Source organism: Pseudochaenichthys georgianus, chromosome 17, assembly GCF_902827115.2.
Source record: "Pseudochaenichthys georgianus chromosome 17, fPseGeo1.2, whole genome shotgun sequence".
NCBI lineage: Eukaryota > Metazoa > Chordata > Actinopteri > Perciformes > Channichthyidae > Pseudochaenichthys > Pseudochaenichthys georgianus.
The window spans coordinates 25,932,339-25,945,140 of record NC_047519.1 but is presented as its reverse complement, the minus strand read 5'-3'; the positions used below and the strand labels follow the sequence as shown (position 1 = coordinate 25,945,140).

Genomic DNA, 12,802 nt, shown 5'->3' with positions numbered 1-12,802 from the left:
CAGCATCAGATATTTCTGTGAAAGTAACAGAAATGTTTGAAGGTGTTGTCACAAGCTCACAGGTTCCTGCTGTTTGTGTGCACCTGAGGGAAATGGCGCCTTCTCACCCCTTTTGTCTCCACCCTCCCATTGTTGTTTTTAAACTTATTTCTCTGTTTAGTTGTTAGCACTTTTATTGTGGTTAACATTCTCAGCATGGCTGTTTTGTGTGTGGGTTTTGACAGAGGGGGTCGGTGTTGTAGTCGAAGTTAAAATTAGAGGAGTTGCTTCTCCGTGTGACTTAGAGACATGTCATCTTCTAGAAGCGGTGGGGAGTCTGTCAGTCACAGACATGGTGTGTTTTAATCATCTCTGTCCCACTTGGAGAAGCGCTGACGGTTAGAGTGAGGGTTCCCTCCCCTGGACAATAGCAGTATGCTAGAATCTCATACACTCTGATGTCAGACGTAGCAACCGGTTAAGAAATATGAGACGTTTCTTCCTCAAGTTAATCCAACAAATTCAATGGGGGAATCAAGGGACGTCTGGTGAATTTGAAGACATATCACAACTGTGTTTGAAGGTTTTTTGTGATCTTTCAAAAGATATGACAGCTGGAAGGAGATTGGCAACACAATAGCAGGAGTTTGTCACTATAGTGAGGGAATGAAGCTGATAGAATAATCAAAACCCGCGACATCTTAGAAGCTTAATGAGCGAGGGCTCCCCCCAAGCGAGCAATAATAATAGCGTTTTGTAATTCTATAGCTCTTTTGATAACACTCCAAGGAATTTTAAATAAACATTTCTTTGTAAAGCAAAGTAGGTTAGACTGTAAATTATATTTTCCATATTAAAGCAATGATGATAGGAAGTTTGTCTTTACAGTACATCGCTAAGACAGAAACTACACCTATTTAGATACAATTACAAAAAGATAAATTACACATTTATGCAAATATGGTAAAACATAATTCTTAATCATAATATCATTTTTAATTGAAGCTGGAGTGAGCAGATTTACATGTTATGTTCACCAGAGTAATGTACGCCACTAAATTGAGATTTAAACAGAAGTACTTGTGAAAATATTCCTATTAGCCCCAAAGCAATTAGTCCGGCTGCCTGCCTTTGTCCACCTACCCATTGTGTTCTTTGTGGAAACCATTCTCTTATACCTCCACTTACTCCATCCTTTGAGACACCATTGGAAATCCAGGGCTCCAAGTTGAACCCACAGTTGGTTTAAGTGTAATGAAATGTGTGTCATGTCTCTGGCTCTCTCCCTCTGGCTCCCCATCACCCCTGGCCCCCTGAAAGCACTGCCTTTGACAGGAAGGCCTCAGTGGCTTCTTCTGCAGTGATCTTTAGCCCCTTCAGGTCCCATTGACTATTTCAGGACGTCCCTGCGATTTGAGGGTGGACTCAACCATTCACGCATGCTTCAGAGCATTGACTGTGGAAGAAAAATAGACAGATGGAGTGGAAGCCTCGGACAGCTAAACCAGCCCTCTGGGAAATCCTACCACGATGCCTGGCCACAAAAAATAAAAATAAAAAATGGACAAATAGCCTCGACACTGATTGTCGTTATTAGTTTTCCAATATGCTTATTGAAACACAACATTGGCAGTGCTTATAAACCACCCTGTAGACTTTAATATATGCTTTTTTCTCTCAGCGGCGCACAGATTGTCTGATATGCATGTCCCGTCTTATATTGTGCTCATAATAGAAACTATGGCAACAGAAGTCAGGTGTGGTTTCTGCAAATGGACCCAAGCTGAGCCATTCCAGATGATGCACATTTAAATTTGAACATATATTGACTCAGTTCCTAGTATCTGTTTATTTATCATATATTCAATCTTTATGCAGATGAGAGCGAACAGATCATGCATGGAGCACTTACCTTGCATCCGTGTGTGTGTGTGTGTTTATGAGGCTGTGTATGCGGTTTACCTGAAGCTTTTGTGTACGTGTGTTTGTTCCCATGTCTACATCTGTGCGTGGACGTGTGTCTGTGCATGGATATTGCAGCTTGGAGAGAGTGTGCATGTCCACTATATTAGACAGAGCGTGCGAGGGGTGCCTCAGCATGTGTGTACTGCTGTCTGTTCAGAGCTCTTGGCGCCAGCAGGGAGCGCCATTCCAATTTACCCATCAGCCAAGGAGGTAGGGGGTAAAAGCGCGGGGCATCGCTGTCGGAGATTTCACATTCGAGGGACAAGATTACCAGTCAGGGGACCCCTGTGTGGAGGTGATGAGGGAGGGAGACTGCCGGGGCACAGTGTGGGGTAGTTGGGACTGTTGGGGGACAGGGGAGTGGTGAGAGGGGGGAGGGCCGCACGACTCAACTCCGCCCTAGAATCCGTGGGCTCTCTGTTTTCCGGGGAGCGTAGCTGCCAAGATTCACATCTGTTTGACACCAGGCGCTGTGGTATGGCAGTCAGGGGCTGTCTGTCCTGATTCATATCTCTTCACTCTAGTTTATTCTAAGGATCTGGACAACTTTCTTTAGTCATCTTGGCAACAATGTGTCTTGTGTAGGCAGTGGTGTAAAGTAACTAAGTACATTTACATTTTAGACTTTACTCAATGATCCCTCACTATAATTCATAGGTTAATAGTGTACTTTTACTCCACTACATTTATTTAGTACCTTTAGTTACTTAGAATTGGATTAATGATGATAATAATGATGAATGTAATCAACACTTAAATACGTGTTTAGTTACACCTGGAGTCAAATTCCCAAGCTACCCTACCAGTTTACAATGTAAATACAATTAACTGCACCTATACCAGCTTTGATAACACTTTAATGCATCAATAATTATAATCAAAACATATGATATATATAATTCTGAAATGGGACAATTTGCATAATGAGTACTTACTTACATTATTATGCTAATACATTTTTCTTTTACTGGAGTACTATTTTGCTTCTGGGACTTTTACTTGTAACAGTATTTACACTTTGGTATATCTACTTTCACTTAAGTACAAGATCGGAGTAATTCTTCCACCTATGTGTGTAGGTTTCAGAAAAAATAAAACTTAAATACAAAATATACTAACTTTCCTAACAGCATATGATGCATCCTTATGTCTGTTTGTGTTCCAATATACTTACACACATGTACAGGAAAGATTTCAAACACTAGAAATTAATCATGGCATTGTAAAATCTTGAATATTACCTCAGTCTGCTGTCGGCCGGGCTCACTCAGCCTGTGTTTGAGTGCCGGCCAAGTCAGCCATGGCTGCTCCAGAGGCCCGGAAGCCTGTTGGGGAGACGGGACATTCCAAACAGCATAACTCATTCTTTACACCCTCAGCACTGCCATTAGTTAATTATATGCAGGTGTTTTCCTTTCTCAGGTTTTTTTTTGCTTTAGATCTAATAAAAATATAACCATAAGTACAAAAAGCCAAATACAAGGAGAAAAGGAAGGGGAAACGGTGTGGAGGAAGTGGCTGAATGTGCTGTGTGAAGCAAATTATTGCCCCCATGTAGATTCATCAGTTCTCCCCGCTGGATTAAGGAAGGGCCTTTCTAATGAAGTTCGCCCCGTCAAAATGAAGGGACTAATTCTGATTTAGCTGAGGTAATGAACTTCCCCTCTCCTAGTGAGAGCAGCACCGTGGGGTGAGGAGAGAGGGGTGGTTGTGTAAGGAGAGGGGGAGGGCAGGGGCAAAGGAGACTGGCAGCAATAGAGAGAGGGAGCGAAGCAAGACGAAGGCGAGACAGGAGAGAGACATGGTGCGAGGACAGAGCAATAGAACGGAGGGAGGAAGCTAGGTGGAGAATAGGAAAAAAATTATGCAAAACGCCTGTCTCGTATTTGCTGAGATGTATTAAATTTCCAGCGCGGGTGCCTGTGTTATATAAAATTATGCTAATGTTTCGTGGCCCGCTGCGAATGGCGGCTTGCTGGTCCTGAGCATGCGTGGCTGGCCGCTACACGGAGCGCGCTCAGTGGGACTCAGCTTTTCTATTAAGGAAAACCTCTAGACACCTGATGATGAATTCTCTCTCACCAAATGTTCCCCTTTTTTGTGTCGAAAATATGAGCGCTTTTCTAAATGACTTTGGAGAGCCCGGCGTGGCACTCGGCGGCCTGCGTCGAGCAGGGGGGAAGGGGTAAAGGGGGGGGGGTCCCTCTGCAGCAGGCTAAGGGAGTCAATTAAGGCGAGCACTGATAATTATAAGCCGGCAGAACGCAGGGGCTGGCTAATTGTACAGTGTTCCATGCCGTGAGCCCAGCCAAGGGGCCTCTCCGCTACGCTCTCTTCCCTGCTCCTTTGTGTGGACCACAGACCCCATAGAGCCACATACCTCAGCCTGACAATGCCACAGTGAGGCTAGCAAAAAAAGCCGGGCATGTGCCAGTAATTAACTTTTTACATTCAGACCACTTACTCTTTTGAGAACTGAAAGAGATTCTGGTTTGATTTAAACCTTGTTTCTTCTGTTGACTTGGCTTTACACACAGTTTTTCTTTCCCAGCTTTTTTTGTATTTTTTCACTTTTCACAGCAACTTTCGTTAAGCACAAATCACTTCGAAAGTCAGGGCGTAACCACTTGACCTTTATTTCCTTCTAACATAAAAACAGTTTAGAATAGGCATGTATAAAGTAAATTAGAGCATTTCAGTGCAGAGTGGTGTTTGTGTGGCTGCAGGGGGTCCGGCGCTCCTTTGCAATCCATCTCAGCAGCCTGCACTGTTTGTCCCCAACGGACCTCCATACCTGCCTGCAGCTGCAGCGCCTACACATCATTCGTTAACAAGTATTCGGCTCTTGCCTTTGTTGTTGTGGATTTCTCTCTTCTCTTTTTTTTCTATTCTTCTACCTCTGTGACCTACACACTGTTCATTTGACCGAGTTTTAGCCATTGTTGGTTGCAGCTGTAAGAATAGCTGCCAATGTGGTCCAGACGAAGCACAAAATGGCAGAGTATATATCATTCAAAGCGTAAAATAGTGCTGCTGAAACAACAGCTTCAACTGGTTTTACCTTCAATTCCTGTTGGCCGGCTGCAGGCTCAAACATTACCTTCAGTTATAGTTATGCACAAAAACCACAGCCTGTTAACCCACCCACCCCCAACAAATAAGATTCATACAGTATACATCTTGACATATTCTGTGTAAGACTAACTTTTAGTTTTTTAGTTCTTACTGTTTTACTTAAGGATTTAAATGACACTGTGTGCCTGTGATACTTGTGCTATAATTAATTAAATATGCCTGTAGAGTGAGAAATGTAATCTATAAATCATATTGAATGAGACGTAACCGTGATACTAAAGATTAAATCTAATTTCTTCTTTGATTTTATGCCACATTTTTTATAAAAGCTTGTAAACACAATGCATAGAGAAACACAAAGCGCTTCACGTTCTTCATAAATGTCCAGGCTTCTACTCTAGTCTCAGGTATAATAATATTAAATAATATGCTAAACCATTTTGTATCTAAAATGAATGCAGAAAAAAAAAGTATCGCTAAACACATGCCCAGGGGCTCTTCGCAAATAACTCAAGTGGAAATGTCTGCTCAGTACGTTTATGTAAGGGAGAAGTAGAAGGGTCCTTATGTTTTTGTCCCTCATGTTTTGTGAACTTCCAAAGGTGTTCTAGTCTGCTAAAGCTTTTGTAACATCCATTCAAGCGTTACGCATGTTTATCTCGACACAAAAACCTGTCAGTTTGGTGTTCCTACCTCTGGCCTGGTAGCCAGGGGAGCTGTGAGGCGGTTAATGTAGGCGCAGAGTGGCTGATCCTAGCAGGAGCCTAGCCCTGCTCTGATTAGCACCTCCAACGAGCTGCCATGCATCAGAGCTGACATTCTCCCAGAGACATGTTCCCCCAGAATCCTTTGCTCTTGCTGTGCGAGGGCGTCACCACCACTGACATGTCACAGCCAACACCTCACCCCTCCTTCTCCCTCTGGAAGGTTGGAAAACAGCATTAGGCATGCACCGAACTTGGACCCTAACACGAGGGCTTCGCTTAGCTCATCTCCCCCTTTTCGCTTTTCACTTGCAGAACCAGACTTTGTCTTTTACGTGCCCACTTCCCTACAGGCAAACTGGAGTACAGCCTCTCCTTTCATGCTGCGGTAGTTTTCCAATCTCTCTGATTTTATAGCACTCACACTTCCATCAGTATCCGTGTAATACATTCACTCTTTGATAGAATGAGGTGAATTTTCCAAGGTGCTATGATTAATTCTTGTACTTTAATTTTGACATTTTGCACTTGATTCACTCTGTCCTTCTCAAACTGAGGAGGCAGGAAATAGATATTATAATGTTCCCCCCAGGCGCCAGTTCTCCAATCAGCTCTGGTCCAGGGGGAGTCCATCCCTTTGCGCTCCCACCTACCACCTTCCCACCCCCGTCTGCAGCATTCTCCAGGCCTTAATAGGCCTTGTAGTACTTCAGAAATGAGTTTGTTCCTTATGAGCAGTGCTTCCACCTCAAGAGAGCACACCACACGGAGGTGGAGTCAATTTATATTCACCCATAATTCCCTGGGCCTTAATCACTCTGATTTCCCCCCCATTATCTGTTAATGGATAGTTCCCGCGGAGAGAAGAGAGAAGTAAACCCACCTACTGTTTACAGGCCTGAAGCTGTCTACTCTGCTGCCATCCACAATCCCGTAGTGGGTTGTATATACAGCAGTGGGTCCGCTGAAAACCAAATCTCCCTGCTTTATTAACACACAACTCCAACATCAGGTTGAATATTGTGAAACAGATGGTAGAACGGAAAGCTAACTCTTGCTGAAGGTGATGTTCCTCATAAACAAAATAATTTCATGCAGGTAATTCTGGCTTTATGGCAAGGTTTGGCAGTTAAGGAACTTTGAATTGCATTGGCCTAACTTTGATTACTACGGTTGTTCTGTTTCCTGCTTTTCCAAAAACAACCCATTCCTGCCCACTAAATATTCTCAATTTTGTTCTCCCTCTTGTTTACTCATTACTTTCAGCAAGGAAGTGCCTTGATTGATGTCCTTAATATCATTTGTTAGAGTGTGCTGCTTTGGCGACACCAGCAGCATGGGTCCCTCTAAGAGTGAGCTTCAGAGAACCATTCACTATGCCCCCGAGAGGAGTGTAAATCTAAGTATCAGATTTTTCTCTTCTAAAGCCAAATGCTAAAAGTTGTCCTGAATTCCCCTCCAATTCAAACTGCTCCTCGGCAGAATTGTTTAAATAGGGTAAGGGGCAGTGGTGGTGGGGGGGGTGGTGGTGTTGAAAAGGAATAAGCTAAGGGAGAGTTTTTAATTAAGCAATGCCCTGTGTTATACTTAACTACACACTATTATCAGAACGTCTTTAGTTACTTAAGTTTCAGTGTTTTACTCACTGTCGGCTCTGCATTTACACTGTTGGCAAACCAAGACGTCTCTATCCAATTCACACACATCTTTCCCACTGCTTTAAACGTACAGAATTCAATATGCTGCAGCCGTGTTGTTACATAAAGGTTTCACTAAACTATGCACGCCAGACCCGCAAGCCGCAGTGTCCTAAACAACCTTCAGCAGCACATGAACTTCAGCCCGGATAAAAACGTAAACAGTGCGGAGAAATAAAGACCATTCTTTTTGAGGGTAGTCTTTTCCTTTCTCCCTCTCCCTCTCCTGTCCTCCACACGGGAGAAATATTAGGCGTTTGTGTTTTAAGGAGCTGCGAAATACATAAACCATGAGCCACAGGAACGCGAGGCCCTGTGGATATGCAGATGGGCTTACTTTGCTGGTGTCAGGGATGCTTAGAGGGAGCAAGCACAGGAGCAGTTCTCATCTAAAGGATTTTCTTAGGAGTGCAGAGGGACAGGGTGGTGGCAGCGGAGAACACTCAGGAGACTCGGAAATAGAGAGACAGAGGAGGAAGAGAGACAGAGAAGAGCATAGAGAGAGCTGACAGTCCCCTGTGGCTCTGTAACTATATCCAGAGCCTACTCAGTGCGTGGGGAGGGGTGGGGGCCCATGCAGGGCCGTGCTGATTGGGCAGCCCTGGAGAAGGGCTGGGGGAGCGACAGGAAGTGACCTCAGCCCAATGAGGCAGCCATAGGGGCGATCGAGCTGACTTCCTCCCCTGGCTCTCGCTAAGAAACAGGCTGCCAGTTTGATTCAACCCCTGTTACTCTGTCGAATACAAAGCCAGGCCTACACAGGCTGCTTACAGAGGCTAACAGAGCTCGATCTACTCATAACAGACACAGTCGCAATCCACCGCTCGCTCAGTCTCTTTTCTCCTCATAGTCCCAACACAAGATTAAAAACATGAATTAATCCTCCTAACAAGTTGTGTGTATGTAGCCAAATACTGTAGCGCATTGCTCTGTGCTACCTCAGTAGTCCATAAGTTATTATAACGCATCACTTGGCCACACCTGTGCACTGGTTGAGATGTTCCTACGTTACAATGAGCACTGTAGTTTAGTTTGAGCCGATCCCAGATGCACACCACCCTACTTGCACAACAAATGTGTTTCAGTACACGAAAAGTGATGTTTGGTAACAAATAAAATGCCCGATTGTTTTAGGAAATTACAAAGCCTTTTCAAATTTGCAATTGTTGTTAAAAGTGAACTTCTGCAGTAGGAATGAATACATTTGGGAACAAGCGCCATATACAGGGTAGGGAAGTAGAGACGGATAAACACATTTTAATCCATCTTTGTCCGTATATGATGACAATAAAGAAAACAAAGGATTACACCAGCCTTATTTTTCAGATTTGTATAAATATATCTTTGCCATGTTCCCTTGGTGCACCTGCTCACAGACTAAACACACATATGTATGCACACAAGGTCAGTCAGGCAGGTGCAGAGTTATCTGCATAATGAAGCGGGCCAGGTCTCCAAAGGGACAGCGTTGTGCTCTTGGGTCAAATGAGGGCTGCACATATGGCAGAAGAACAGATCTGTGAACCCTGCAGAAAGCTTGACCTGAGTGTACACCCTCACACAGATAGCAGGCTGAATGGTGATCAAAGAGGGCAGTGATCTTCCTGCATGTCTGCGTGGATGCACTCGTGCCACCCTCCTCCCCCTCTTTGCTGATGCCTGCTGCTACACTCGCACATGTAGGCTACAGAATATCTCATCTGTCAAATAGATTGCAGAACACATCATCAACTCAGTCCCTTTCAAATCTGCTTTGATCGGCCTTTAGCTTTTACTAACTAGACAGTCATTGGGGAACTGTCAGCTTGTGCTGATGCACAACTTACTTATTGTGATGCTGTAGAGTCTAGACACCACATTATGCTATATGCACTGCCATATGTTTGTTATTGAGAAAAGATTTTAAAAGGACATGTGATAATATGTTACAGGGGGAAACTCAATTTGCCTACACTGTTTATTTAGGCAATGAAGGAGATTTTTCCATTTCCCTCCCTTCCTAAGAACATCCGGGGTCATTGGGTTGCAGTTGTCAATATGAGTCAGAATCAACGTTTTTTTTAATAAACCCTTTATAACGTGAGCTTTTTGCTAAAAACTGGAAAATTAGACAAAACAAACAAAGCAAACATGAGTTACAAAGCAGTTTCCCTACATATAAACAGTACTTGAAACACAAGGTTAGTTTTATGTGAACTTTTAGTGGTTAATAAACAAATACCTCTGTCCAATGTAACTACGTACAAAGTAAGAAGTGCCTATTTATATTCACTGCGTTTCAGTTTACACGCATACATATTTTTGCCAGATTTGCCTAAAGCGCCTTTGATTAACCTTCCACCTGGCATAGCTCGATCCGGGCACAGCTGCTGAGCGGTATTTTGTGTTTGTGCTTCTGGTACCCAGGGCCTATGTAGTGGGCGCTGGCCTGTATAGAGACCTGGGGATAAACCCTAGATCAGTCCCCAGTGTACTGTATGTACCCCAGCCCCCTGCAGAAGCTGGCCTAATGTCAGGGTTGGCAGGGTTTTGATAGAGCACCAGTCTGGCCCCATGGCAGAGTGTATAGGCCTTTTATTGACGCACAGGAGATGAGCAGTTTTCTGGAAGCCTGAGTCAGCAGATTGCTGTGCTGCAAATGACTGCGCAGGTTGACAGTCTGAACGACATTTATTTAAGCTATCAGTGGCCTGTGCTGAGGAAGTGTAATGTTTAGATAGACGTGTAGGGAATTCTAAGCCTAGCAGATAAACTGAGAATCTGTCCTGCTCTTTAAATACCAGTGAATCACTGCATTAGAAATGTGGACATGTGAGCATGTTATAAAGGAGAGTTGTTGTGGTGCCTTCTTAAAGGCAATGTACACTGGAGAAGTGCTAAGATAATTGTGTGACATAAACTGAAGGTTTCGGAAACTATTCTTTAATATTCCTTTGTCCTTGCAGTTTAAGTAATAACACTCTTTCTCTATTATTACTTTTTAAATCACCTTTCAAAGCACACCTGGATGTTTCCTTCATTAAGACTCCCTTCAAATTCTGTTTTAAATTGCAGATTCTAAAAATAATGATTGTACATGCAAGTTAATCAAAAAGATGACGCTCACCATGTTCAAAGTGCAAGGCCTCGTCTGAGCCGTTAGAACCCCGGCTGGTCAGATAAATGATGCCTGATGGAAACAGATCGCACTTTATATTACTTCCTGTCTCATGGAAATCACAGACAAGGGTCTTTGCCAAACAAGTGTTGAATAAAACTGTAATGTGAGAGAAAAGAAAACACGGCAGAGTGAGACTTCTGGCATTTACGCTCTGCTTATTTTGATTTCTTACAGTTTTCTATCTGTTTTTGTTGTTTCTTCTCTGCAGAGGAAGGATTGAACCATGAATGCAAGCTCTGTAGTCAGTCATTCGACTCACCGGCGAAGCTTCAATGCCACCTGATTGAGCACAGCTTCGAGGGCATGGGAGGAACCTTCAAGTGTCCGGTCTGCTTTACAGGTATGTATCGTGCGTGTGTGTATTACAGTGTGTGTGTCATTGATTCTTAGCCCAACTGACTGACAGGAAGGTGAAGTTGTTCTTTACATGCATGTTCACATTTACATTTAAAAATGCATAGCTTTGCATTTATTTGTGTGAAAAGCCGAATGGGTTCTAAATGAGTTGGGAGAGGTCAAGCCAGCAGCTCTGCTGAAGCTTAGAACAGTTTGCTGCATGTGGCTTTTTATTTAGTCAAATTGCTTCCAAATCAAGGCCAAAGAAGGTTCACGAGGTGAGGGTGGGTGGGGGCGATGGAGGGCGAGAGCAGGGGGGAAGACAGTGTGAGCTGAGGGGAGATGGGGGGGGGGGGTGGAGGAGTGAGGAAAGAAAAGAAGATGTGCTAATTGTGGATGGCAGTGGTGCTGATAGCTGTAATGATCTCATCTGTCTCTGTGCGTGGAGGTGGAAGGACCGGACTCCTCCTGAGAGGATAGCGCCCTCCTTCAGTGTCAACAGGGTTAACTATCTCTATAATGAAATCTGCAAAGTCGTTAACTTCAGCTCTTCACTCTTTCTCCTTTCTCAGCTCTTTACTCTTCCTCACGCTTTTTGGGTCCTCAGCTCATTTCTCTCTTTGGCGCTTCCTGCACCCCCCCCCCTCCTCCTCCTCCTCCTCCTAATACGCCCATCTTCCTAAAAAACTATTTTCTTCATTTTTTACACCACTTAACATCATTCGCTCACATTTTTGATGTTGTGTCGATATGTTTTTCTTACCTCTTCATCCACCTCACTACGCAGCTCCTTATTCATTTTCCTCATCTCTGTTTCTCTCCTCTCACCTCCCGCTACTCCGCTCTACTTCTCTCATAGCTGTTTTGGCCTTATCTCTCTTTTAGCAGAAGCCTATTGATATATCCCCACCCCTCCACCCCTCCACCCCTCGCAGGGGTCTGGGCATTTAATATACAGAGCATGCCTCCTTCATCTGAGCCTTCATTTTCCACCGCCGGCTTTGACAGACAGGTCCCCCTTCTCCCTCCGCGTCCATATCGATCACGGCGCATGAGAGAGAAGGATGCTGGGAGGGAGGAGGGGAGGAGGGAGAGACAGAGTACACCCTCAGGACAGTGGTCGCAGAGCAGACAGACGGATGGGCGAAGGCCTAGTGTGGCGGGGCAGGCAGGCTGTGAGAGTTTGCATGGGCTGAAAGGCCTCCCTCTGTTGGGGATGCAGGGGACAGGCAGACTGAAGTCAGAGCACTCTGAGGAAAAGGAGCAACTGAGACTTTGGCCGACAGCTGTCTCTGAATATATTTCTTCAAGTAGTGAAAAGACCATACTTTTACAGCCTAACATACACTTACTTACAGTATATTGTTCAATAAATATAAGTTGTGTTAGCAGGCTTATTTTTTATGATCAGTTCAATTTCTCTTATACAGCACCACACTCCAGTTATTCAACATCGGTAAAAGTAGCAATGAAACAAAGTTCAAACATTTAATAAAAAGTACCTCATATATTTCCTACAGTGTATCTCCTTGTAATTACTTTTATAAATCTCTATTTTGCAAACGCACATTTATTTGAAGGCAATTTCTACAAACATGATACTCAATGCTTCAGAAGAATGTTCTAATTGTTAAGTTCAGGCACTCACACTAATTAGTTAAGGTTATGGAACGAATATGGTCTCGGATAAATTGTGAAAAAGTCAAGAGTGCATAAGACGGGATGTATTTTATTTACATTCACCCGAAACCATGATCTTTAATTAACCCTAGTGAGTAGGTGATGTTAACCTAACCACACAGGGGACTCAGGATGTGAACCTTTGGTTAACGTTTAACTGGCAAAACAGATGGAGTAGTCCGAGTCGAAGTTAAAGTGTGTATACA

General features: G+C 43.8%; 1 protein-coding gene across 7 annotated transcripts in view; it reads left to right on the top strand.

The window, feature by feature from the left end:
• Positions 1–12,802, top strand: part of LOC117461869 (zinc finger protein 521-like) — an 87,949-nt gene that overhangs the window by 58,917 nt on the left and 16,230 nt on the right. For all 7 annotated transcript variants that reach the window (XM_071206458.1, XM_071206457.1, XM_071206456.1 and 4 more), the window contains one exon: positions 10,789–10,920. In XM_071206458.1, coding sequence (XP_071062559.1) covers positions 10,789–10,920 — 132 coding nt within the window. The remainder of the gene's footprint in view (positions 1–10,788; positions 10,921–12,802) is intronic.